The sequence below is a fragment of the Suncus etruscus genome, chromosome 8 (genome assembly GCF_024139225.1).
Source record: "Suncus etruscus isolate mSunEtr1 chromosome 8, mSunEtr1.pri.cur, whole genome shotgun sequence".
NCBI lineage: Eukaryota > Metazoa > Chordata > Mammalia > Eulipotyphla > Soricidae > Suncus > Suncus etruscus.
This window is the reverse complement of record NC_064855.1, coordinates 89,578,974-89,606,793: the sequence shown is the minus strand read 5'-3', so window position 1 is coordinate 89,606,793 and position 27,820 is coordinate 89,578,974. Positions and strand designations below refer to the sequence as shown.

Sequence of the window (27,820 nt, the reverse complement as noted above, 5' to 3'; positions counted from 1 at the left end):
AAAAGGAAAATAACAAAGAAGTACAGTAAGTGAATATTGTAATACTTGACATGCGTTTCTTTTGGTTATTTACCTCTTGTGAAAGTTGTGTAATTTTGTCCTTATGATGTTCCAGGTCTCTTAAAACTGATGAGTTCTGCTTTTCTAACTGAAGCACTCTTCTTGCCAAGTGAACACTAGGTGAAGAAAAGAAATTTAATTGCTTAAAAGGTGGAACACTATTGAAAATATTCAAGATCTGCTTGTGTGCTTGAAAATTCACTTGCTGTTTCCTAATAATACTTAAATATTAACAAAAAATATGACATCAAAGAAGATCATCAGGTGCCAACAGTGAAAGAAAGCTCAATATACCAACAATAGAATAACAAAAAAAAGGTTTCATAACGTAACAGAGATACATTGAGTATTGCAGTAATGGTATGAGTCCTTGTTACATAGCAAAGAATTACATTTGATCCTTGCTTGGGGAGATCACGAGATAGCAACTTACAGCTTTACTTCATTTTCATAAAAAAAAACCCACCCATTTAAAATAACAAACAATTGTAAGCTTGCACTTACAAAACAAAAGCAAAAACAAAAACATTAAGGGGTAGGAACAATACTACAGCAGGTTGGGCGTTTGCCTAGCATGAGATTGGCCAGGGTTCAAAACCTGGCATCCCATTTGGTCCATAAGAATACTGTAAGGATCTGTCAGCAGAGACAGGAGTAACCCCTGAGCACTGCTGCTGGGAGTGGCCCCCAAACCAATAAATAAATAAGAACAAAGCATAAAAAAAAAAAAAGAACAAAGCATTAAGGCTTAGTCTTCTAGCCTGTGTTTTCCCTTAAACATACAACTCACTTGCTTGTCTCTATGCTGCCTGTGTTCTCTCTTAAACATGTTTCTCCTCTAACAGCCTCTTAAGTTTCAATAAAAATCTAGTTAAAAAAACATTAAGTTTACCTCAAGCAATAGAATATATTTTATGTGTACATAATATAATACATAACTGAAGGCTGGTCTGAGGGCAGTGGTTTATCAGAACTTATTAACATTAGTATCACAAAGTTGGTATATAACCCCCACACTGCTCAAGTTGACTGGCTTTAAACACACACACACACACACACACACACACACACACACACACACACACACACAAAGAAACATAACTGAAGAGATTGTCTCCTGAAAGAGATGAAAAGATGCATGAAAAGCAGAGACAAAATTTGATAAATACAAAGATTTTGTGCAAAAAAATTTACTGTAAAATCATACTTGTGATCATCCTATACTTAGTTTAATCTTTTTTTTTTTTGGCCCTAAAATCACTAATATTGGGAACCAGAGAGATAGCATGAAGGTAAGGCATTTGCCTTGCATGCAGAAGGATGGTGGTTCGAATTCCACATCCCATATGGTCCCATGAGCCTGCCAGAAGCAATTTCTGAGCACAGAGCCAAAGGTAACCCCTGAGTGCCACTGGGTGTGATGCAAAAACAAACAAAAAAACAAACAAAACAAAACAAAAACAAATCACTAATATTGATTTGGTGACCAACATTTAATTGTTTTTTGTTTGGTTTTGTTTTTTGTTTTTGGGCCACACCTGGCGGTGCTCAGGGGTTACTCCTGGCTGTCTGCTCAGAAATAGCTCCTGGCAGGCACGGGGGACCATATGGGACACCGGGATTCGAACCAACCACCTTAGGTCCTGGATCTGCTGCTTGCAAGGCAAACGCTGCTGTGCTATCTCTCCGGGCCCTCCAACATTTAATTGTTCACTTGTTTGCTTTGTTTTGTTTTTGCTTTGGGATGCCACCTTGTAGCACTTAAAGTCTTGTTTAGTGAGTAGGTATTCTGGGACTAACTGGTTCCAGAGATCATATCTGGGTCTCACAGTATAATTTTTAGTATTTATTTATATGTTTTTGGTCCACATATGGTCATTTTTTTGGGTTTCTCCCAGAAATACTCTAGAAAAATAATATGTTGTCATGGGTCTAATCTGGGTTCCTTCATGAAAAAGCTATGATCCAGTCCTCTGAATCTTCTTCCCTGATATAAAACTTCAGTGCTTAAAATCACTTTAAAAGGGAAATGTTGGGCCCGGAGAGATAGCACAGCGGCGTTTGCCTTGCAAGCAGCCGATCCAGGACCAAAAGTGGTTGGTTCGAATCCCGGTGTCCCATAAGGTCTCCCGTGCCTGCCAGGAGCTATTTCTGAGCAGACAGCCAGGAGTAACCCCTGAGCACTGCCGGGTGTGACCCAAAAACCAAAAAAAAGGGGGAAATGTTTTGATGTGTGTGCATGTGTGTGTGTGTGTGTGTGTGTGTGTGTGTGTGTGTGTGTGTGTGTGTGTAGGCCACTTCCTGTAGTGCGAGGGCATGAAGGTCTTTTTCCTGGCTTGGTCCTAGCAGTTCTCTGGGGTACATGTAGATGTCAGAGATGGGACTTATGGTTCCTGTATATGAAACATGGATTCAAGCCCTTTGGCATTATCTCCCTGGCCCCTTAATTTTGTTTTGTTTTTGGCCACACCCAGTGATACTCAGGGGTTACTCCTGGCTATTTACGCAGAAATCGCTCCTGGCTTGGAGGACCATATAGGACACAAGGGACTGAACCCAGGTCCATCCTGGGTCAGCCGTGTGTAACCCTAACCCTACCGCTGTGCTATCACTCTGGCCCCCTGACCCCTAAATTTATTTATTTATTTATTTATTTTTTGGTTTTTGGATCACACCCGGACACGTTCAGGGGTTATTCCTGGCTCTATGCTCAGAAGTCGCTCCTGAAAAAAAAAAAAAGAAGTCGTTTCTGGCAGGCTCAGGGGACCATATGGGATGCCGGGATTGAACCACCGGCCTTGTGCATGCAAGGCAAATGATTTACCTCCATGCTATCTCTCCGGCCCCTAATTTTATTTAATCGTTTTTTTTTTTTTTTTTGGCCACACCCTTTTGAAGCTCAGGGTTTACTCCTGGCTAAGCACTCAGAAATTGCCCTTGGCTTGGGGGGACCATATGGGACACCGGGGGATCGAACCTCGGTCCTTCCGTGGCTAGCGCTTGCAAGGCAGACACCTTACCTCTAGTGCCACCTCGCTGGCCCCCTAATTTTATTTTTAGAACACAATTTGAGGACAGAGAAGAAAAGAAATCAAGGTGGGAAGGAAGATGGTGAGAAAGAGAATTAATGGGGAAATAGGGCTTTGGATATATTGATGATGTGGAAGAGTGATTGATACAGCTATACAGACAAAGCACAGATTCAACAATACTGACATGAGATCTAGGTTGTAACCACCAAAACTTTGTAATGTGCTTGATAAGTGGGCAGGCAAGGGTAGAATGAGAGAGATAATGGATTATGGGAGTATTGGTTGTGGGTGTTGACCCTGGCAGTGGGATTGTGTTGAAATATATGCCTAAAACTCAACTATCAGTAACTTTGTAAACCATGCTTCTTTAATTAATTAAAAAAAATACCACAACTAGGGGCCGGAGAGATAGCATGGAGGTGGGGCATTTGCCTTTCATGTAGAAGGTCATTGGTTTGAATCCCGGCATCCCATATGGTCCCCTGAGCCTGCCAGGAGTGATTTCTGAGCGAGGAACCAGGAGTAACCATGAGCACTGCCGGGTATGACCCAAAAAACCAAAATCCAAAAACCAAACTCCCCCCCCCAACCACAACTTGAAAACAAACTTTAGATATGACATTATTCCTTTAAATTATCAAGGGGGAAATTCGGTAGCATTATTCTTCAAAGAATGTGACCTGAAACACTAGTGGAGAGGTATAGCAGCTTCGCAACTGTGAAACAAGGACTTCAAGAGCATAAACTGATACCTCAACACAACTGAATTTACTTTTTTTTTTTTTTTTTTTTTTTTGGTTTTTGGGTCACACCCGGCGGTGCTCAGTAGTTACTCTGGCTCTGTTCTGAGAAGTCGCTCCTGGCAGGCTCTCGGGACACCATATGGGATGCCCGGATTAGAACTGGGGTAGGTCCTGGATTTGCCGCATGCAAGGCAAATGTCTTACTGCTGTGCTATTGTTGCAGCCTCAACACTACTGAATTTAAAAAATCTAAAACAATAATATTGAAAAGTCTTGTAACTCTAAAGACAAGGTCTGTAATTTCAAAAATCAAACAATTTCATATTCTATAGGAATTAAGCTGTTTTATGAATTGCAACTCCATGGAATCAAAGAATATCTGATATTTCACAATGTGAAGCAGTGAAATTGTTCTAAATAAAATACTAGGAAAAGGCCAGGGGCAACCTCCCTACCTCTGCCTCACTCTCAACTCAGAGCCAAGCACTGGTGGGTGTGGCCCCCAAACAAGACAGGAACAATAACACATATAATTATAAAAATATTGTCATGTAGAGACCAGAGCAGTAGTACAGTGCTTAAGGTGCTTGCCTTGCATGCAGCTGGCCCAGTTTTGATCCTCATCATCCCATATGGTCCCCTGAGTACCTCATGAGTGATTCCTGAGAGCAGAGCCAGTAGCAACCCCTAAGCATTGCCAGTTATGATCCAAAAAACTAACATACAAAAAGTGTTGTCATGTAATATAAACCAAATATAAAAACTATCTGAATATGTTCTGATATATTCCAGAGACTAGTTTCCATATTAATTTATTCTTTTTAAAATTTATTTGGGGGTTTAAAATAACCATGGATTAAACCCATGGCCTCATATATCCAAGTACTCTAACACTGAGCAGTACCACTAGCTCTTAATCTACTGTAGTTTTTCTTTTCTTTTTGTTTTGTTTTGTTTTTGGGTCACACCTGGCAGCACTCAGGGGTTACTCCTGGCTCTATGCTCAGAAATCGCACCTGTCAGGCTTGGAGGACCATATGGAATGCCGGGATTCGAACCACTGTCCTTCAGCATGCAAGGCAAATGCCCTACCTTAAGGCTATCTCTCTGGCCTGTAGTTTTTCTTTTGGTTTGTGGGCCTTCCTTGGCTTGAATAGAGGTAGATCCTGGTGGCATTGGAGGACTATGTGGTTCTGGCACTGAATTTATACTTCCTGCATGTAAAGTAAGCACTCCAGCAATTTGATTTCTCCAATGCAGTTCTGTTATTTTAATTACATTAAGTACCTTGGGGTTATCTTCATACTTCATATTGCCTTTTTTTTTTTTTTTTTTTTTGGTTTTTGGGCCACACCCGGCGGTGCTCAGGGGTTATCCTGGCTATCTGCTCAGAAATTGCTCCTGGCAGGCACGAGGAACCATATAGGACGCAGGGACTCGAATCAACCATCTTAGGTCCTGAATAGGCTGCTTGTAAGTCAAACGCTGCTGTGCTATCTCTCCAGCCCCATATTGCCATTTTCTTATGCCTTGTATATGTTAGGGAAAGTCTTTTTGTCTCTGACAAACTTACTTTTTTTTATTTTCTTCTGGTTTTGAGTCACTCCTGGCAGCGCTAAGGGGTTACTCCTGACTCTACACTCAGGGGGACCATATGGGATGCCGGATTTGAACCACTATCCTTCTGCATGCAAGGCAAATGCCTTACCGCTGTGCTATCTATCTCTCCAACCCCACCAAACTTACTTTTCTTTAGAGTTTTCTATACACAGTAATTTCTCTCAATAAATTTTCTTCAACAAATTGAAGATATAGACCATATTTACATAATGCTCAGAACAGAACAATTATATTCTATAAAAACAGTTATTGAAGGATGATATGGATGATAAAATACACAAGAAAATAATGAGATACAAAGGTCACTGATTACCAATACAGTTAAGATAATGCATTTCTGACATCAAATTTAAAAAACAAAAAAGTTCACTTGTTTGGCTGATTTTGTTTTTTTTGGGAATTAGCTAACGCTCTTTTGCAGATAGGATGTGATGCCACTTATTAATGCAAATGATCACATTGCATAAAATTACAAATTTACAGAATTCTTGAGATGCTGGAGACTAAGTACTTCCACCAGGGCTACCAGTTTCTACTATGAATTTCACTGGTTTCTTTCTGGTGGGGGGATTTTGAATAGGAAAATCAGTTCATGGTAGAAGAAAGATGACTTATGATATCTTGACATTTCTTATAAATGTATTCTGAATACTAGGTTATTTCCTAGGAACCAGTGCTGACAGGAATGACTTTTAACATAAGTGTTTGTGTCAGTACAATGCATAATGATTATGCTGAAGAACTGTGATGCACAATTGGTCTGTAATTGATCTTCTGATCATGTTTGAGTGGTGATGGTGGGGACTTCCCAAGGACAGCTCAGGGAGCCTGTGACCTACTGTCAGTGATTCTCAGTCAACCAGGTCAACCAGGTTGGCAGTTAATGTGAGGGGATTATCTCGGGCACCCCAGAGGTGCTCAGGGGCCATTAGCACTAAATCTAGTGAAGTTTAAGGGATCATGAGGGATTCAATTAGGTTTGTTATATAGTTCAATAATTATGCCATCTCTGATTTTCCAATTCTGTGCTCAGAAACCACTCCTGGCAGGCTTGAGGACCATATGGGATGCTGGGGATTGAACTCCGCTTTGTCCCAGGTTGGCTGCATGCAAGGCAAATGCTTTACCCCTGTGCTATCGCTCGGGCCCCTCTGTGCCTAAATTATTTAAAGCTATCGAGCAAGACCTTCTATTATTTCAACTAAATCAGCCTTATTTTCTATTCCACTTTATTTTTTCTTTTCTTCATTAAATCTACTGTACTTACTGTCCCATGAACACACTTTGTATATATTTCCATTCTATTTCTGTTGCTCCTCCAGTATGAAAAAGACTGGCTAGATCACTGATTGATATTTCTGAAAGTTTTCCCTCATCTTCCACTCCCCCTATTTCTGAATATGTTTGATTTTTGCAAATAGTCATTCCTCTGACTGACATGGAATAGCAAATACTACAACCTTTAAGGTTTCAATGTGGTTCCCATATTTTTTCATGCATTTAATCATATCCTCATCATTGAAATAATTTACAGGTTAGCTGTATTTTTTCTGTGGTTCCAATCTAGGGTCAAACAAATGCAAGGCCTGTACACTGAGTTCCAGCCTGGGCCCTGAAGTAAACTGCATGAACAAAGTTTTATCTTCTCTAATGTAAAATGAACCGAGTATTTAATGCATCCTTCCTTACTGAGATTGCTCATGAATTCCTTCAATGGAAAGCACTGCTAGACCATATTCTAAGACTGTAACTTCAAAATGAACTGCAATTATGATCAGCATCTGCGCACTGAACTAAAAGCATAAACTGCATAAATTAATATTAGAGGAAGGCAATTGTCACAGATGCCAATTTTACCTTTTCTATAATTCAAACTCTTAAATCTTATAAATGTGGCATAATGCAGTGATGAGTGGTCTGATGCTATAGGTGGATTCTGCTTGGAAGCCTGGTGGGTTCTGTTAGAAGTGGGTGGGAGTTCAGTTGAACTGAAATTGAAAGCAAGACAAATGAAGAATTGCTCAACTGCAGCTGAGTTTGTCTCCTTAACAACAATGAATATACAATGAAAACAAGTCCTTCCCAAGTTCTTTATGCACAGTAACTATGGATACAGCTAGGGAAAAATGACTCCTGCTAAAGCTGATTTTATTTTTTCTGCATAGAATAAACTGAATTACTCAGAAAAGAATTGCTTTTATAAGCGGTCTTTTGGGACACCAAAGTGGGTACACTTCACAACACTTCTTTGTAAATATATTAATTATTCTCTGATTTTACCTGTACCAAGATTAAGTCAGACATCTACAATTTAAATAGAAAAATGTCAACTGGTAACTAGCATAAAAGATTGCTTCTAAATTATCTCATCATTTCTTGACTTCAAATAATATGACTATGTTAGAACTTTGAATTTTTTGTGCTGTGCTGGGTTTGAATCCAGGTTTCATGCATTAAGGATGTAGTTTAATATTGAGTCATTTTTATGGTCCCCAAGTCTCTCTAAGATTTTGTTTTTGTTTGGGGGCACAAGAGGGCTTATCATGGCTCTGTTTTTTGGAGACTGTATGTGGTATCAGGGATTGAACTAGCACCAGCTGCACTTCAAGGCAAACACCTTAACTTATCCTATACTATTTCTCTGGCCTATATCTTTTTCCTTTGTCATAGTGTCAAAATCAAACCTGGGGTCCCACACATGCAGGGCAAAAAATTATTCTCTTGTGGGGCCGGAGAGATAGCATGGAGGTAAGGCGTTGGCCTTTCATGCAGAAGAATGGTGGTTCAAATCCAGGCATCCCATATGCTACCCTGAGCCTGCCGGGGCAATTTCTGAGTGTAGAGCCAGGAGCAAAACCCTGTTTTGGTGTGGCCCAAAACAACAACAACAACAAAATTATTCTCTTGGATTTGTCAATGGCAATTACAGACAATTTCCCCATAGCAATGACCAGACAATGTGTACATGGCAACTCTACTTTAAGTCCTTCATGACTGGTGCAGTTCTATACTTATCAAAAACACCGACCGAGTAGTAGGGCATTTGCCTTGCACATGGGTGACCTGGGATGGACTCAGGTTTGATTCTCGGATCCCATAAAGTCCCTAAGCCTGTCAGGAGTGACTTCTGAATGCAGAGCTAGGAGTAACCCCTGAGAGCTGCCGGGTGTGGCCCACAAACACCCTCCCCCCAAATCCCCAAAACAAAACTAAATAAAAACAACAACAAAAAAATCAAACCCAAAAAACTAAAACGAACAGACAAAAAAACCCCAACAAAAACCATCAAGTAGATAAGCTCATTGAGTTAGTTACTTGTTAGTTACCTGATATGAAATAACACTTCACTTTTTTTTAACCTTTTATACATCGGTTGGATAGATTAATATCTACTTAATACGATTTTTAAAATGGTTCCTTAAGAAAGGGGAGACCAGTGTCTGAATAATTCCAACTTTGGGCCACTTAGGTTGTCCTTGATCAGTCTGCTCTGAGATAATTATTCATGATGAAGAGTCCTTTCATGCTTATCTATAATCATATGAGACCTCCTTATTTCTTCTATAAGTTTAAACTTGCCACTTGATCACAGATAAAATAGCAGTAACCTTTAGAAGGAAAAGCCCTAAAATCAATCCAAATAAAATAAGCACAATTTTCCCCAAAGACAAGTATGTGGACTGGTAGACAGGATAACAAAGGAGAGGGAAACATTTTCATGTATAATAAAGTTTGTAGAAGAAATACATGCTTTCTGTTTATTATTTCCTTTATTATGCAGCACAACCTACTGTGAAAGCTTCAAGTTAAGGTTCTTCATAAAATGAGACAGAAACTTAAACAAAAGGTCTACAGCAAACAGTAAATCTTGTCATTTGAAAGGCTTGAAAACCTTCAGAAAAGCCTCTACATTGAGATTTGCCAAAACAAACAGAGCTGCACACAAGAAGACCACGCTAGTGCTGGGTGTTACCCTTTAGCGCTGAAGGTTCAAGAGCAGAACCAAAACAGGTAACCAGAAAATCTTGTTTCCTATTTTCAAAACAGTCATGACCGAAACAAAAACATTACTTCAGATTTTCAAGTTTAGTCAAGTCAAGAAGAGCCCATTTTATTTTAATCTACTTTAATTGTATAAGCCCTTTTAACTTTACCCACGAACACAGCATTTAGTTATTGTTCATATCTTGATGGAAACTTCTGAGTTGTTAACCTTACTTAATAATTATCATGTGCTTCAGGGATGTTTTTGGACTTATGTTTTTTTCAAGCTAGAAAAATTAATTTTGTTACATGTTTATGGAAAATTGGAATTATAGCGTATGCCTTAGGAGACTGATTGGCATCAGAGAAAGTAAATCTCCAAGCTGGTTTCATATCCAGAGGGTGTCTCTACTATTTCAAGATCTCTCTCTCCCTCTCTCCCTTCCTTCCTCCCTCTCCTATTTATGGTGTATGGTATCAAACCTATGGTCTCAGATATATGGGGTATGCACTTGATTGCTGAACTATATCCCTGGGAACCCTATTAAAATTTTGAAACATTTTCAGTGGAAACAAAAAAATCATACCTACAGGCTTGGGAGCAATGTTTTTTTTTCCCCCTGTAAAATCACTTGTGTAGGGCTAGAACAATGCTGAGCTCATGCTCTTCTTGCAGGAAGACTAGCTTCCCTTCCTAGTATCTCATGGTCACTAAGCAGTAATCCCCAAATATGAAGCTGGGGATCAATCCTGAATACTACCAGTGCGATCCAACAAGGCTCCCACCCCACCCCTCAAATAAATAAAAATAAATGGTGCAAATAATGAATCTGGTAGACCTCAAAAGGCGTAGAAATAAAAAGTGCTACTGCGGGGCCAACAACATGGGCCAGCTCTAACATGATATCCTGACAATGAGGAAAATGTGAACAATTTGACCTGAGAGCAGATTAGCATACCTTACCAGCTAACGACAAGACAAAACCAGAAGACGCGGCACCCTTTGGTAGGTCCAAAAGCCAAGATCGTGACTTACAGATGACTGGCTACTAGAACCACGACCAGACAGTATACATCTTGGGCCCAATATAAAAGCCCTAGTTTAGGGTTTGAACTATGACTTGCACAATAATCATGATCCCCAGTCCCAAAGGTCTGACAGAGACAACTGCAACAGAATGGGGCTTCTGGAAGCACAAAGAAAGACGCTATCCTAGGTGCCATCCTAGGTTCAGTGCAAAGACCAAGATCACCAACCACAGAAGATGGATTAAAACGACACTGAGGTAACAGAACCTCTAGAACCACAAAGACTGACTTCATCATAAGTCCCACCTCAGGATCTGTGCAGATACTGAGACCTCTAAACACAGAGCTCTGATCGTATCACCCTGGACAGAGCAGAAATCTTCCACACACCAAAAAAACACCACCAGGAGAATAAATGATCCTGAGCAAAGTCTAGAGCTGATCCCATGACAGTATACTCCAAGGACGGAGAAACCCCATATTTCTTAGGCCAAGTGAATTCCTTTTCGAATGACCCCAATATTTACTGTGCCAGGGCAGGAGGGGAAAAAACAAAAATACAAAAACCACAAAACCTTGGTTATTTTATATATATTTTTTCCCTTCATTTATTATTGTTATTATTATTTTTATTTACCTATCTATTTTGGTCGATTTCTCTGTTTGGGTGTGACTACTGAAATCGTGGTCCCCAATTATACTTATTTTTTTCTCTTCTTTCGTTATGTGCTATGCCATGTTTCTTATTTCAAGACCATGGCGTGTTTTTGGTTTGTTTGTTTGCTTTTGTTTTTTTGTTTTGTTTTGTTTTGTTTTGTTTTTCGTCTGTTTTTTGTGGTGCTTATCGATATAGCTGGAATCCTCACTGGATAATTGACACTTTTTTTGGTACTGGTGGAGTGTTTCACCTTCTTTTTCTCCTTCATCTCCCAAATCGATGATGAGAGCCTCTAGAAGGATTCCATCCATTTTTGGAGTATTAGACTCTTACCCCAGTTTATTTATCTTCTCTTTTTCAGGCAAAATCATGCAACTTGAACTAGCTAGTTCTGCCTACAGTTAGAGGGGGAGATAAGGGAGGCATCAAGACCAAACAGGGGCAAGACTACTAAGTAGTGGGTTGGATACAGAGGGGACCACATATTCTAGCCGCCCTGGGGGTGAGGGAAGAGGAAATGGGAGGTAGGACAAAAACGGAGGTGTAGGGAGGACATTTTGGTGATGGGAATCCCCCCTGATTTTATGTAAATATGTACCTAAAATGTTATTGTCAACAATATGTAAGACACTATGATCAAAATAAAAATTATATTAAAAAAATAGAACAAGTAAATAAAACTGGGTTTAAAAAAAAAAGAAATAAACAGTGCTGGTGGAGATGTGGTGAAAAAGGAACCTTCACCTACTGCTGATGGAAAACAATATGGAGACTTCTTAAAAAATTATGAAGGTAGGCATTGGACTATCATATGACTCAGCAATTCCACTTCTTGGTATCTACCCTAAGAGGGCCAAAATATACAAGACATTTATTTCTCTTATGTTCATAGCAGAGCTACTCTTTTTCTTCTTCTTCTTCTTCTTCTTCTTTTTTTTTTTTTTTTTTGGTTTTTGGGTCACATCCGGCAGTGCCAGGGTTCCTTCTGGATTTATGCTTAGAAATCGCCCCTGGCAGGCACAGGGGACCATATGGGATGCTGGGATTCGAGCCACTGTCCTTCTGCATGAAAGGCAAATGCCTTACCTCCATGCTATCTCTCCGGCCCAAGCAGAGCTACTCTTAACAGCTAGCCCAAGTACCCGAGAACAAATGAAAGACAAAGAAACATAGTATACAATAGCCAAAATCTGGAAACAACCCAAGTGTCCAAGAACATGATGACTGGATCAAGAAACTAGTGTACATTTATACAGTGGAATATTACTCAGTCATAGGAAAACATAAAGAAGGAATTTGATACTACATGGAGTATCATGTAGAAAGTGTCAGGCTCATTGAGTTAGTCAGGAGAAAGACTGACAAAGAATGATTTCTCTCATGTGTGGGATATAAAGAAACAGTGATGGACTAATAAATGCCCGAGACAATGGAAAAAAAGAACATGAGAATTAAAGTCAGTAGAAAACAAACCAACTGAGGGCTCTTGGAGATAGGACAGGGAGATGGCAATGACTATTGTGGAGGGAAGCGCTCAACCAAGAGGAGGAGAACATGCTGAAAGATGGTAACACATTATGTATAAGCTCTTATCAACAACAGTACTGTGAATCACAGTGTAAAACCCCCAAAAAACAACAGTACTCTCATAGAAGCAAAATGGTGGGTGGGAGGCCAATGGGGAAGTGAAAGTGGGGGCACTAGTGCAGGGAAGTGGAACTGGTGAAGGAACTGCTATTGAAACATTCTATTCTTGAACCCAAGCAGGAATAACATGGCGATTAAAATAATACGAAACAAAACAAAAACTCAAAAAACACCCCAAACAACCGAAGGAAGGAAGGAAGGAAGGAAGGAAGGAAGGAAGGAAGGAAGGAAGGAAGGAAGGAAGGAAAAAGGAAAGAAGGAAGGAAGGAAAGATGGTAGGATGGAAGGAAGGATAGAAGGGAGGAAGGAAGGAAGGAAAGATGGTAGGATGAAAGGAAGGATTGAAGGGAGGAAGAAAGGACAGAATGAAGGATGGAAGAGAGGAAAGATGGAAGGATGGGAGGAAGGAACCAACCATGGGAGGAAGGACAGAAGGATGGAAGAAAGCAAAGATGGGCCCAGATGCCATTTTCAGGGAGGGACTTCAGAGCATAAAAACCGGCTAAGCTTTGCAAAAGCCGGCTCCCTGTGTGTGACACCAGGCGGGGAAAATCCGCGAAAGTACACCGGCCCAGTGGGGCTCAACTGTGAAAGACTGTGAGTGTGACCTGTCTATGTCTGTCTACTGTCCTCTTGCGTGAAACTCTTGCGAGTGGGGCAAGGAGAGGCTCCAGAAACCTCGCTCGCCCAGACGCCATTTTCAGGGAGGGTCTTCAGAGCATAAAAACCGGCTAAGCTTTGCAAAAGCCGGCTCCCTGTGTGTGACACCAGGCGGGGAAAATCCGCGAAAGTACACCGGCCCAGTGGGGCTCAACTGTGAAAGACTGTGAGTGTGACCTGTCTATGTCTGTCTACTGTCCTCTTGCGTGAAACTCTTGCGAGTGGGGCAAGGAGAGGCTCCAGAAACCTCGCTCGCCCAGACGCCATTTTCAGGGAGGGACTTCAGAGCATAAAAACCGGCTAAGCTTTGCAAAAGCCGGCTCCCTGTGTGTGACAACAGGCGGGGAAAATCCGCGAAAGTACACCGGCCCAGTGGGGCTCAACTGTGAAAGACTGTGAGTGTGACCTGTCTATGTCTGTCTACTGTCCTCTTGCGTGAAACTCTTGCGACGCGGCCGTGCACTCTTTCTAAGGAAAGAACTCCATTGCAACAAGAAGGAAAAATCACACTAAGAACGGCGCTATATCACAGAAGCAAACATTTCTCTCTGGACTGTCTTCTCTGTTGCATGCTCGGGCCTAAGATTTGACCCAGTGTGAGGCTTCATCCACGGAGGACTCGCCTCCCTTAGAGGCAAGTCAGCCCATCCAGAAAGGGAGGAGCCAGAGGAGTGTGCTGCCTACATCATATAGACAATGAATACCACCACAACACGTAGAAAAACCCACAATACAAGTGTGACAATGGGGAAACAATGCAGGCCAGCATCAGACATAGAGAATGAAGATGACAATTCTGAGGACCAGATAATGACTGACCAACTAATCAACCTCTCAGATAAGGACTTTAGACTAGCAATATGGAAGATACTCAACAGACTCCAAGAAACCATGGATCGAGTTGAACAGAACACTAATAAGAACCAAGAAAATATGAAGGCAGAAATGACAAAACTCCAAACTGAAATAACATGTCAACTAACAGGACTGAAAAAGTCAGTAAACGAAGTGAATGACAAAATGGATAAGCTCTGGGACAGGGTATCAGAAGCTGAGAATAGACTTGGAGCTGTGGAAGATGAGATACATAACAATTCCATACAGCAGGAGAGATTGGACAAAAAACTTAAAGCAAATGAGCAGACAATGGAAAAATTAGTCAAAGAATGGGAACAGACGAAAATAGAAGTCTATGATAAGATCAACAGAAACAACTTAAGAATCATTGGAGTCCCAGAGACCCAGGAAGAAAATTTCCAGGAAGAATCAATGGTCAAGAACATCATTAAAGAGAAACTTCCAGAGCTAAAGAATATATGTGATCAAATCCTGCATGCCCGAAGAGTACCAACCAAAAGAGACCCCAGAAAAACCACCCCAAGACACATCCTAGTCACAATGACAAATCCCACAGATAGAGACAGAATTCTGAAAACAGCAAGATCAAAAGGGGAAATCACGTTCAAGCAAGCTTCCCTGAGATTTACAGCAGACCTGTCACCAGAAACACTCAATGCCAGAAAGCAGTGGTGGGATATTGTTTTTTTTTTTTTTTTTTTTTGGTTTTTGGGCCACACCCGGTGACGCTCAGGGGTTACTCCTGGCTATGCGCTCAGAAGTCGCTCCTGGCTTGGGGGACCATATGGGACGCCGGGGGATCGAACCGCGGTCCGTCTCCTAGGCTAGCGCAGGTAAGGCTTACCTTACCTCCAGCGCCACCGCCCGGCCCCAGTGGTGGGATATTGTGACAAGACTGAATGAAATGAATGCTTCACCCAGAATACTATACCCAGAAAAACTCACTTTCCGGTTTGATGGAAGAATACATGGTTTCACAGACAAAAAACAGCTCAGAAACTTCAGACACAAAACCAGTCTTAAGAGAAAAACTGAAAGACCTAATCTAAGACAAGACTACCCAAAAGACACACCAAATTTTGAAATAAAGATGGCGTTAAATCCCAGGACAATTCTTTCTCTCAACGTCAATGGACTAAATGCACCAGTTAAGAGACACAGAGTGGCTAAATGGATCAAAAAACTCAATCCAACCTTCTGCTGCCTACAAGAAACGCACCTGAATAGTCAGAACAAACATAGACTCAAAATAAAAGGCTGGAGAAAAGTTATCCAAGCAAACAACACCCATAAAAAAGCTGGAGTGGCCATACTAATATCAGATAATGCAAACTTTATACTCAGGAAGGTTGTAAGGGACAAAGATGGACATTTTATATTAATCAAGGGGTATGTAGAGCAGGAAGAAATAACTCTCCTAAACATATATGCACCCAATGAGGGGCCAGCAAAATATTTAAAACAACTGTTGACAAATCTGAAAAACAATATCAATAACAACACATTAATTGTGGGGGACCTCAACACTGCTTTGTCAACACTGGATAGGTCAACCAGACTGAAACCCAACAAGAATATACTAGACCTGAGGAGAGAAATGGAAGAAAGAGGCCTAGTGGATATATATAGGACACTCCATCCCCAGAAACCTGGATACACATTCTTCTCCAATGTACATGGGACATTCTCCAGGATAGACTACATGCTGGCACATAAAACATACCTCCATAAGATCAAGAGGATAGAAATTTTGCAGACTACCTTCGCTGACCACAAGGCTCTGAAATTATTTGTGAACTCCAAAGGGACTCAGAAGAAATACTTTAACACCTGGAAGTTAAACAGCCTCATGCTCAATAACCAGTGGGTCTGAGATGAAATCAAGGAGGAAATAAAAAGGTTCCTGGAAACAAATGACAATCAAGACACAAACTCTCAGAACTTATGGGACACAGCAAAAGCAGTACTGAGAGGAAAATTTATAGCTTTGCAAGCACACATCAGGACGGAAGAAGGAGCTTACCTGAGTAGCTTAATGACACAGCTAATAGAACTAGAAAATGCTCAACAAAAGGACCCAAGAATAGGAAGACAGAAGGAAATAACAAAGCTGAGAGCAGAAATCAACGAAGTGGAAACTCAAAAAACAATCCGAAAGATCAACGAAAGCAGAAGTTGGTTCTTTGAAAAAATAAACAAGATTGATAGACCACTGGCAAACCTAACAAAGAAAGAGAGAGAGAGAAACTTGATAACTTGTATCAGGAATGAAAAAGGAGAGATCACTACTGATATGACAGAGATTCAAAGGGTAATCAGAAACTACTTTGAAAAACTCTACGCCACTAAAAATGAGAACCTGGAAGAAATGGATAAATTCTTGGACTCTTATAATCTTCCACGGTTGAAGGAAGAGGATGTAGCATATCTAAACACCCCCATCACCATTGATGAAATTAAAACAGTAATCAAATGTCTGCCGAAAAACAAAAGCCCAGGTCCAGATGGATTCACTAATGAATTCTATCAAACTTTCCAAGAGGAACTACTGCCAATCTTGGCAAGACTCTTTCATGAAATTGAACAAACAGAAACACTTCCAAATAGCTTTTATGAAGCCAACATCACCTTGATACCTAAACCAGACAGAGACGCTACCAAAAAAGAAAATTACAGACCAATATCACTGATGAATGCAGATGCAAAGATCCTCAACAAAATCCTGGCAAATAGGATTCAATGCCTCGTTAAGAAGATCATCCACTACGATCAAGTAGGTTTCATCCCAGGAATGCAAGGCTGGTTTAACATCCGTAAATCTATCAACATAATACACAACATCAATAACAAGAAAAATAAAAACCACATGATCATATCAATAGATGCAGAGAAAGCATTTGATAAGGTCCAACACCCATTCTTGATCAAAACTCTCAGCAAGATGGGAATGGAGGGAACCTTTCTCAATATAGTGAAGGCCATCTACCACAAGCCAGTGGCAAATATTATCCTCAATGGAGAAAAACTAAAAGCCTTCCCTCTAAATTCTGGCACAAGACAAGGCTGTCCTCTCTCACCACTCCTATTCAACATAGCACTGGAAGTACTTGCTATAGCGATTAGGCAAGAAAAGGATATCAAGGGAATCCAGATAGGAAAGGAAGAAGTCAAGCTCTCACTGTTTGCAGATGACATGATACTCTACTTAGAAAACCCTAAAGACTCTATCAAAAAGCTTCTAGAAACAATAGACTCATATAGCAAGGTGGCAGGCTACAAAATTAACACACTAAAATCAATGGCCTTTCTATATACCAATAGTAAGAAGGATGAAATGGACATTAAGAAAACAACCCCATTCACAATAGTGCCACACAAACTCAAGTATCTTGGAATCAACTTGACTAAATATGTGAAGGACCTATACAAAGAAAACTATAAAACTCTGCTCCAAGAAATAAGAGAGGACACACGGAAATGGAAATGCATACCCTGCTCATGGATTGGCAGGATTAACATCATCAAAATGTCAATACTCCCCAAGGCATTATACAGATTTAATGCCATCCCTCTAAAGATACCCATGACATTCTTCAAAGAAGTGGATCAGACACTTTTGAAATTCATTTGGAACAATAAACACCCTCGAATAGCTAAAGCAATCATTGGGAAAAAGAATATGGGAGGAATTACTTTCCCCAACTTTAAACTGTACTACAAAGCAACAGTTATCAAAACAGCATGGTATTGGAATAAGGATAGGTCCTCAGATCAGTGGAATAGGCTTGAATACTCAAAAAATGTTCCCCAGAGATACAACCACCTAATTTTTGATAAAGGAGCAGGAAATCCTAAATGGAGCAGGGAAAGCCTCTTCAACAAGTGGTGTTGGCACAATTGGATAGCCACTTGCAAAAAATTAAACTTAGACCCCCAGCTAACATCATGTACAAAGGTAAAATCCAACTGGATTAAAGACCTCGATATCAGCCCCAAAACCATAAGATATATAGAACAGCACATAGGCAAAACACTCCAGGACATTACAGGCATCTTCAAGGAGGAAAATGCACTCTCCAAGCAAGTGAAAGCAGAGATTAACAGATGGGAATATATTAAGCTGAGAAGCTTCTGCACCTCAAAGGAAATAGTGCCCAGGATACAAGAGCCACCCACTGAGTGGGAGAAACTATTCACCCAATACCCATCAGATAAGGGGCTAATCTCCAAAATATACAAGGCACTGACAGAACTTTACATGAAAAAAACATCTAACCCCATCAAAAAATGGGGAGAAGAAATGAACAAACACTTTGACAAAGAAGAAATACACATGGCCAAAAGACACATGAAAAAATGTTCCACATCACTAATCATCAGGGAGATGCAAATCAAAACAACGATGAGATACCACCTCACACCCCGAGAATGGCACACATCATAAAGAATGAGAATAAACAGTGTTGGCGGGGATGTGGAGAGAAAGGAACTCTTATCCACTGCTGGTGGGAATGCTGTCTAGTTCAACCTTTATGGAAAGCGATATGGAGATTCCTCCAAAAACTGGAAATCGAGCTCCCATACGATCCAGCTATACCACTCCTAGGAATATACCCTAGGAACACAAAAATACAATACAAAAACCCCTTCCTTACACCTATATTCATTGCAGCTCTATTTACCATAGCAAGACTCTGGAAACAACCAAGATGCCCTTCAACAGACGAATGGCTAAAGAAACTGTGGTACATATACACAATGGAATATTATGCAGCTGTCAGGAGAGATGAAGTCATGAAATTTTCCTATACATGGATGTACATGGAATCTATTATGCTGAGTGAAATAAGTCAGAGAGAGAGAGAAAAACGCAGAATGGTCTCACTCATCTATGGGTTTTAAGAAAAATGAAAGACACCCTTGTAATAATAATTTTCAGACACAAAAGAGAAAAGAGCTGGAAGTTCCAGCTCACCTCAGGAAGCTCACCACAAAGAGTGATGAGTTTAGTTAGGGAAATAACTACATTTTGAACTGTCCTAATAATGAGAATGTATGAGGAAAATGGAGAGCCTGTCTAGAGTACAGGCGGGGGTCGGGTGGGGCGAAGGGAGACTTGGGACATTGGTGATGGGAATGTTGCACTGGTGATGGGTGGTGTTCTTTACATGACTGAAACCCAAACACAATCATGTATGTAATTAAGGTGTTTAAATAAATTAAAAAAAAAAAAGAAAGCAAAGATGGAAGTATGGAAGGAAGGATGGAAGGAAGGATGTGAGGGAGGAAGGATAGAAGGAAGGATGGAAGAGAGGAAAGATGGGAGGAAGGAAGGAAGAAAGAAAAGAAGGAAGGAAGGCAGGCAAAACTGGTATATGTGCAGTGATGTAGTCACAAGAAAGTGTAAAAAATGTGTGGTCATTGCTATGGGGAAATTGTCTGTAATTGCCATTGACAAATCCAAGAGAATAATTTTGTTGTTTTTGTTGTTTTGGGTCACACCCAGCAGTGCTCAGGGGCTGCTCCTGGCTCTACACTCAGAAATTGCCCCGGCAGGCTCGGGGTAGTATATGGGATGCCTGGATTTTAACCACCATTCTTCTGCATGAAAGGCAAACGCCTTACCTCCATGCTATCTCTCCGAAATCACTCCCGGCTGAAGGTTTGTAAGACCATATGGGAAGCTGGGGATTAAATACGGTCATATGCATGCAAGGCAAACACCTTCCTTGCTGTGTTACCACTCTATTCCTGGTAAACTTGGTTTTGTAATCCAAAATTGGCCCTTCTGGTTTTGATTTTTCCTTTTCTTCTTTTTTTAGTTTTTGGGTCACACCTGGCAGCAAGGCAAATGCCTTACCACTTTGCTATTGCTCCAGCCCCGACCCTTCTGTTTTTTTTTTTTTTTTGATTTTTTTTAGGGTCACACCCAGCTTCGCTCAGGGGTTACTCCTGGCTCTATGCTCAGAAATCGCTCCTGGCAGGCTCGGGGGACCATATGGGATGCCGGGATTCAAACCACCGTCCTTCTGCATGCAAGGCAAACGCCTTACCTCTATGCTATCTCTCCGAGCCCGAACCTTCTGTTTTCGATTGCCATTATTGCTGATAGTAAATTGAATAGTCATTGAAAATATCCATTAGTGGTTTTTCTGGGACCGGAGTGATAGCATGGAGGTAAGGCATTTACCTTGTATGCAGAAGGTCGGTGGTTTGAATCCCATTTGGTCTCCTGAGCCTGCTAGGAGCGATTTCTGATTTCTGAGCATAGAGCCAGCAGTAACCCCTGAGCACTGCCAAGTATGACCCAAAAACCAAAAAAAAAAAAAAAAAAAAAGAAAAAAAAATAAAGAAAATGTCCATTAACTGCCTATTTCTACTCTCCATGCAATTTAAAACGAGAAAACGAGAGCGAGCAGATAGATGTTAAGTTTATTACATACTGTTAAATATAGGATATGTGCCATAATGTTAGTTTGTTGATAACATTAATTAAAATTGCACAGTTAATTTTCACCCAATTTTAATTCCCCGCTCTCCCCCTCCTGACTGGCACCAGTGGGTATGATCCCTATTTTTATTTATTTTATTTATTTTTTTTTTTTGGTTTTTGGGCCACACCCGGCGATGCTCAGGGGTGACTCCTGGCTGTCTGCTCAGAAATAGCTCCTGGCAGGCACGGGGGACCATATGGGACACCGGGATTCGAACCATCCACCTTTGGTCCTGGATTGGCTGCTTGCAAGGCAAACGCGCTGTGCTATCTCTCCGGGCCCTGATCCCTACTTTTAACAAAGATCTGACAGGGACTCTGCAGACTTCAGAAATGCATCATGTTCTAATATGCATCCTCTGTGCCATCGGTTAATTTGGTGAATATAGTAGGCACTCAATAAAAATTGTTGAATGAGCAAAGGAATGCATAAATGTCCTTTTGGATATCTAGACTTATTTTCTCATTACTTAGTTTAGATGACCTGAGAAGCACTTCCTCAAAATAACCCTCTGGTTCACCATCAGAAGAATGCCTGGCACCAGCTGGTAGGATATATTAATAGCATGCCCATTAGGCACTTGTTCAAGGCACATAGATAGCTTAGTGATAAAATCTTTAGAAATATTTGGACAGTTAAGATTATTCAGACTATGAATCAGTTGTAGTTCCTTAAATCTTTCCTCTAAACATAAAGAAATTAATATCTGGTTTTGGTTAATTCTTAAAAAATAAACCTGTATAGAAATAGCAATAAAGGCCTTCAAATTCTAGTGGCGCTTCAGGTAAAGAAAGAAAATTTACAATAGTAAAATTATTTTTTTCTAGAGACAAAGATTTGTTTGAAGGATTCAAATATTAAAATACAAGATAGATGCTTTTCCCATCACCAATTTTTAGTGCTTTCCAGAGCTTTGTCCCTGGTTTGAAGTCTTACCCACAAAGCTACGTTTTTATTCTTCCTTAGGCAACATAATTCTTAAAAATAGAGATTTGCCGAAAATTCCCAATTCTCCTAAGTAAGCCCTAATAATCATTGGAGGTATTTAGAAAATAAAATAGGGTCTAAAATAGATTATTTCTAAGAGTATACAACTTAATAAATCTTGCATCTTAACAGACAGAATTAAACATTCCAGTTACAAACTGATTCATGTTTGTCATCCTTGTGTGTATGTGTGTGGGTGGGAGAGGACGAATATTTAGGCCGCACCTAGTCATACTCAGGGGCTATTCCTGGCTCTGTGCTCAGGAGTGATGCCAGGTGCTGCCCAGGTCATATTATTACCAAGGAATGAACCAGAATCCAATGCTAGGCAAGCAACCTACTTCCTGTACCTCTGGCCCTTGTTATGGATTTTTGAACTAAAATTCTCGCTACATAGATGAAATAACTAAAAGTCACAAACTCTTTGGGGGAAGGGGCCATAGGGCTTACTCTTGACACTCATCAGTGTCATTCCTAGCCATGCTCAGTAAACTATATGTGGTGGTTGAGATTAAACCTGGGCCTGCCACATGTAAGACAAGTCCTTTACTCCTGGTACTACTGCTCTGGCCTAAGAGATATAAATTCTAATTATCTTTCTTTTGTTATTTCATATAAAATGGTCTATATTAGCATTTATATATTGAGGACCTTATGTTATAGTTCCTGTCAGTCCTTCATGACATTCTAGAGATCACAGGTTAAAAAACATGTAAATGGTGGGCCACAGCCTGAGATTAACAGGCCAATTAGTAAGCCAAGTGGGAAATAGGAGGAAACAAGGTTAGAAATCTTTACCCAGCTATAGCTGGGTAAAGATTGAGAAACATTGCTCTATTATTAGATTATTTTTGATAGTCATGAGTTCATTCACTTCAAAGCTTCAATAATGGTATTAGAGTTCAGCTAACTTTCTTAGTAACGGATCTCATGTTTAAAGCAATTCACATAAAAAGAAAAGACAAAAAAGCTGCTTTGAAAAATCAGTGTCTAAAAGGGAAAAGGAAAAGAGAGAGACAGACAGGCAGACAGAAAGATATAGAGACAGACAGAATACAGAAAGAGAAACTGTCTATCCCATGGGCAGGCAGGGGGGGAGGGCAGGAGGGAAATTGGGGACGTTGATGGTAGGATATGTGCATTGGGGTGTTGTACATTGTATGATTGAAACTCAAACATAAATAACTTTGTACCTGTGGGGGGAAAACTGTATTATGAATAACTGTAGCCATGTTATTTTAATAAATCAATAAAAAAGTAAATAAAATTATTAAAAAAAGAATGCTGCTTTGAATTCTCAAATGAAGAGATAATTCTAATAGTACATGGTGCTCAAAGGAGAAAAGATATAGCTGAGTGAAACAGGGGACACTGAGGAAGAAGCAGAGGATTAACCTAATAGGTTTCCAGTTAGTTCAAGGCCAGGGAGAACAGCAGCATCCCTGCTCTGTCAAGGAATTCCAAGATTTATGCTCTCCAAGTTGCTTGTCTCTATGTTTCTTTTCTTTTCTTTCTGGAGGAGCCTGTGCTCTCTCTTGAACACATATACCCTCTCTTTTTCTCGCCTCACATTGTTCTAAGTAAGTTTAAATAGAAAGTACCTTGCTTAAAATATATATTTATATAAAAATTAAAATAAATATACAAAATGAATATAAAAATTGAATAAAACTACCCTGCTTAAAATATATATTTATATATATATATATACACACACATATATATTTAGCTGGGAAAATTACAAAGAAAAGGAGAACAAAAGAGATAAATGAAATGGAGAAAATAAATGATTATAGGTTGAGAACTACACTTCCTTAAGTTTGGGAAGAGAGGCCACTGATATGTGTAATGGTGGAAGTGTTTCTAAGCCAAACCAAAGAATTCAGACTTGATACTGTAGGAAATGAGTAGTGAGGATGTTTTATAAAGCAGGATTAATTTAGGGAAGAAGAAAAAGGAGTTTGGTAAAAGATATTAGCTACATGAACTTGAAAGCCAAGTAATATAGGTACAATTTTTTTTCCCACAGTGCTTTAAGCAGTATTTCATAAGATAAAATGGCAGGTCTTCCGAAAATCTTCTAGGTCTTTAAAAAATCTTTCACATTTTCATCAAAAATAAACAGTCATTTCTTCATTGTCTCTCTCAAGAATGGTAGGCAGGTTAATTAAGAAAAAAAGGAGCAGTGGCCGGAGAGATAGCATGGAGGTAAGGCATTTGCCTTTCATGCAGAAGGTTGGTGGTTCGAATCCGCCATCTCATATGGTTCCCTGTGCCTGTCAGGGGCAAATTCTGAGCATAGAGCCAGAAATAACCCTGAGCGCTGCCAGGTGTGACCCAAAAACAAACAAAACAAAACAAAAAGAACAAAGGAGCAAATAAAGCAAAATTTTTAACCAGATAATTTGTTGGTATAAAACCATTTGTAATTTATCTGAAATTAATGTGAACATATAATTAATATGGTGCCATTATCACTGAATTTAATCTAGAAAACTTCTAATAAACACCTTGACTTTACTGACCTAAATTAAATTTACTGAAAAATACATGAAGCATGATAATTATCCTATTTTTTAATTGTAAGCAATTTACTATTTATACATGCTAACAATAACTCACTTAACCCAGCAAATTATCAGAATGTAATTACATTTAGCTTGGGTAGATATTAATAAAACAAACATGTATTGATCTTACCTTTGTTTAAGCCGTCTTTTGGCTGTTGTGGGGACATTAGCACCATAGCCGTAGGAAAAGAGAATCCTTTCAGCCTCATCTTCATTTTCAACTGAAAAATAATAAATGTGTGATGTCAAATAACATTTTTCTTAAAGAGCATGAAAGAACTTGAAAAAAACAACAACAAATCAGTGAGCATAACAAATTTCAAGCTAATGTATAATCTCAAACAGCCATGTGTAACTAGATGTAGATTTCTTAAATGTATATATAAATGAGTTTTTTCTATTTATATATAAATGAGTTTTTTCTATTTATAATTGTTGTAAAGGCATACATGAAACACTATGTCAAGTTCTCTTGTAAAGCAATAAGCACTGCTATTCTGAACGTTTAGATTATTTTATAAAACAGAAATTAAACAATTATAAAAAATAATGATAACATCAATTTCATGACTTCCCTTCTTGATGTAAGAAATGACTTTAATTATAAGAGATACTCCTTTTTTTATCAGCACAACTTTATCTCATAATGATGAAATTATGCAGTAAATAGGCTACTCTGTGAAGAAAATGTTCAGTCTCAAGAATGTACTGACTGAGCTGAGACTGTATTTCATTAGTAGAGCAAATATCTTGCACTATAAAACCTTGGGTTCAATTCATGCACCAGAAGAGAAGGGGGGAAGCACTGGTGGCCTTTAAAAATTATGAAATATCTGGAAAAATCATTTGCATTTTAATTTTGGTCTCAGGGCTACCTTCATCCAGGATTGGGATTTACTCTCGCTCTGTCCACAAAGGTTGCTCCCACGGAGCTCAGCAGATCATGTGGTGCTAAAGAGTGAAGCCAGGCCTTGCACATGCAAAGCAAATGCTCAGCCCATTAGATTATTTCTCTGGACCTGAAATGATTCACTTTTAAATTCTGCTTTTGTGCAACATTCTCTGAAAGGAATTTAACTAGCAGATTACCATTTCATGGTAAAAGGTTCAAATCAATGTCAATATATTGAAGCAAATCTAAATAAAGACAAATTTATTTCTTTATTTATTTTAATTTTTTGTTTGTTTGTTTGTTTGTTTTTGGGTCACACCCTGCAGCACTCAGGGGTTACTCCTGGCTCCATGCTCAGAAATCACTCCTGGCAGGCTCGGGGGACAATATGGGATGACAGGATTCGAACCACTTCTGCATGCAACGCAAACACTTTACCTCCATGTTATCTCTCCGGCTCCATAAAGACAGATTTAAATAAAGATCATAAAAACAAAAGGTTTTTTTTTTTAACTTCAAGAAGTCAATGATGGGCCCGGAGAGATAGCCCAGCGGCGTTTGCCTTGCAAGCAGCCGATCCAGGACCAAAGGTGGTTGGTTCGAATCCCGGTGTCCCATATGGTCCCCCGTGCCTGCCAGGAGTTATTTCTGAGCAGACAGCCAGGAGTATCCCCTGAGCACCGCCGGGTGTGGCCCAAAAACCAAAAAAAAAAAAAAAAAAAAAAAAAGAAGTCAATGATATATAACAATTTCAGCTTTTTTAAAATAAAAGTTGAGTATATGTTAAATAAAAGTCGAGTATATATTAAATCACCCAAAATTTCCTTTTTAATTTGTTTTCTATATAGTGTTATTTTTTTGATACCAGGAATCAAATCCAATGCAATGAATATAGATGTTCGACCACTAAACATAAACTTTATTTTAATTTTGTTTTGGGGCCACACCCAGCAGTGATCAGAGATAACTCCTGGCAGGGTGTGGGGAACGATTTGGGATGCTGAGGATTGAATCCGGGTTGGCCTCATATAAGGCAAGTGCCCTACCTGCTATACAATTGCTTCAGTCCCTGAACATACAATTTTTGTAACAATGTTTATTACCAATCATTGATTTACCTTTATATTCATGTTAAAAGGAACACCATGCTTTCAGAGGTGCTTCAGATTTAAAATGGTCACATATATTACCTTACCGAATACTGAAACCTCAGTATTTGGAGCCGAATTACTGTAACATGCATTTATTGTTGATTCCTTCTGTAGTAGAATAAACATGCGTAATGGTTTTTCTCAATCTGTTCCTATTCTTCAAAGGGAACCTATAACCACTTTATAACTAGAGTTACTGTGAGAGATAAGTGGAAGAAGATAGTGTGGATGCCACTACCTATTATCCGATGAAGCTGGACCACAACGGAAGCTGATATTTCCATAACTATCACCCCAAACAAAATAAAGCCAATACGTCACCCATTAGAGTTGATTGGCATCTTAAATTTGAGTTTAGCACCTAATGAATTAATAAATGCCATGATAACTATTCTAGTGGTGATATGTTTACAGAAACAACGTTCTATATAACTTAGCAAATGGCACTACAAAAGAATACGCCTGAATTTTAGAGGTTCAAATCACAGAATAACCTTAACTGAGTGTCACTATTTTATCCATATTAAGGTATTGGAAGCTGTGGAGAGACTGACAAAGCTACAGAACTGTAGCATTTTAATAATTATGAGGAAGTGGCTAAATTAGTATGGAGAACAATGGTAGTACTAAGTAGGTTTAATTGTTACTGCAAATGAAACAAAAACTGTTTACTAGGCTAAGGTCTTTGCAATTTATTCTATAGTCAACAAGAAACCACGAGATTAATACAGGGCAGTAACATAAATCAGAATTTTATTGTCAGTTATAATATAGGAAAAAATCCCAATAATGGGGAACATGATGTAAATTGGTAGTAATTGAGAGCTTTTCACAAGTGGATACTAACAGTTGAGACACAGTCATAACAGCAATGGAGGATGGAAAAAAACAACAACAATCCTGTATTCTAGACAACAGAGCAGCTGTGGAGGTGAGTTAGAATGAAAAATCAGAATCAAGGTTGGCAAAACCAAGTTGAGAATCAGATTTTAACTTTATTAACAAATCAAGAAGACAAAAAAATTAGTATGTTTTGGAAGGACAGATGCCTTGCCTCCATGCTATCTCTCAGGCCCCACTTTATTCCTTTAATTACATCTTTTATTTAATCTTTTTTTAAAAGAAACTTTTTTTCTTTAGATATGTGTGAGCATATATATTTTTAGTTTTCGTCGTTTGTCTGTTTTCTTCTCTCTTCACCCCCAAATCCACCAGCAATATAATGTAGCACCACTTATTCCTGCAAAGGCATATTAAAAATAGGGGAAATTTTACATGTAAAAACAAACTCTTATCTACTAGGGATAAGAACTCATACTTTTTTACAACACAGGGGCATTCCCATCTTGAACGTATGCCATGTGGAACCAACTTAGACCCCAGGGAATTAGGCACCGACCGTCCAGCCTTGACTCCTGGATCCCAGACATAGAAA

At 39.4% G+C, this 27,820-nt stretch overlaps 1 protein-coding gene across 1 annotated transcript in view; it reads right to left on the bottom strand.

The window, feature by feature from the left end:
• PIBF1 (progesterone immunomodulatory binding factor 1) overlaps positions 1 to 27,820 on the bottom strand; it is a 216,398-nt gene that overhangs the window by 90,578 nt on the left and 98,000 nt on the right. The window contains exons 13-14 of the mRNA XM_049778914.1: positions 24,473 to 24,563; positions 74 to 176 (exon numbers count right to left, since the gene is read on the bottom strand). Of these exons, the coding sequence (XP_049634871.1) occupies positions 74 to 176; positions 24,473 to 24,563 (194 nt within the window). The remainder of the gene's footprint in view (positions 1 to 73; positions 177 to 24,472; positions 24,564 to 27,820) is intronic.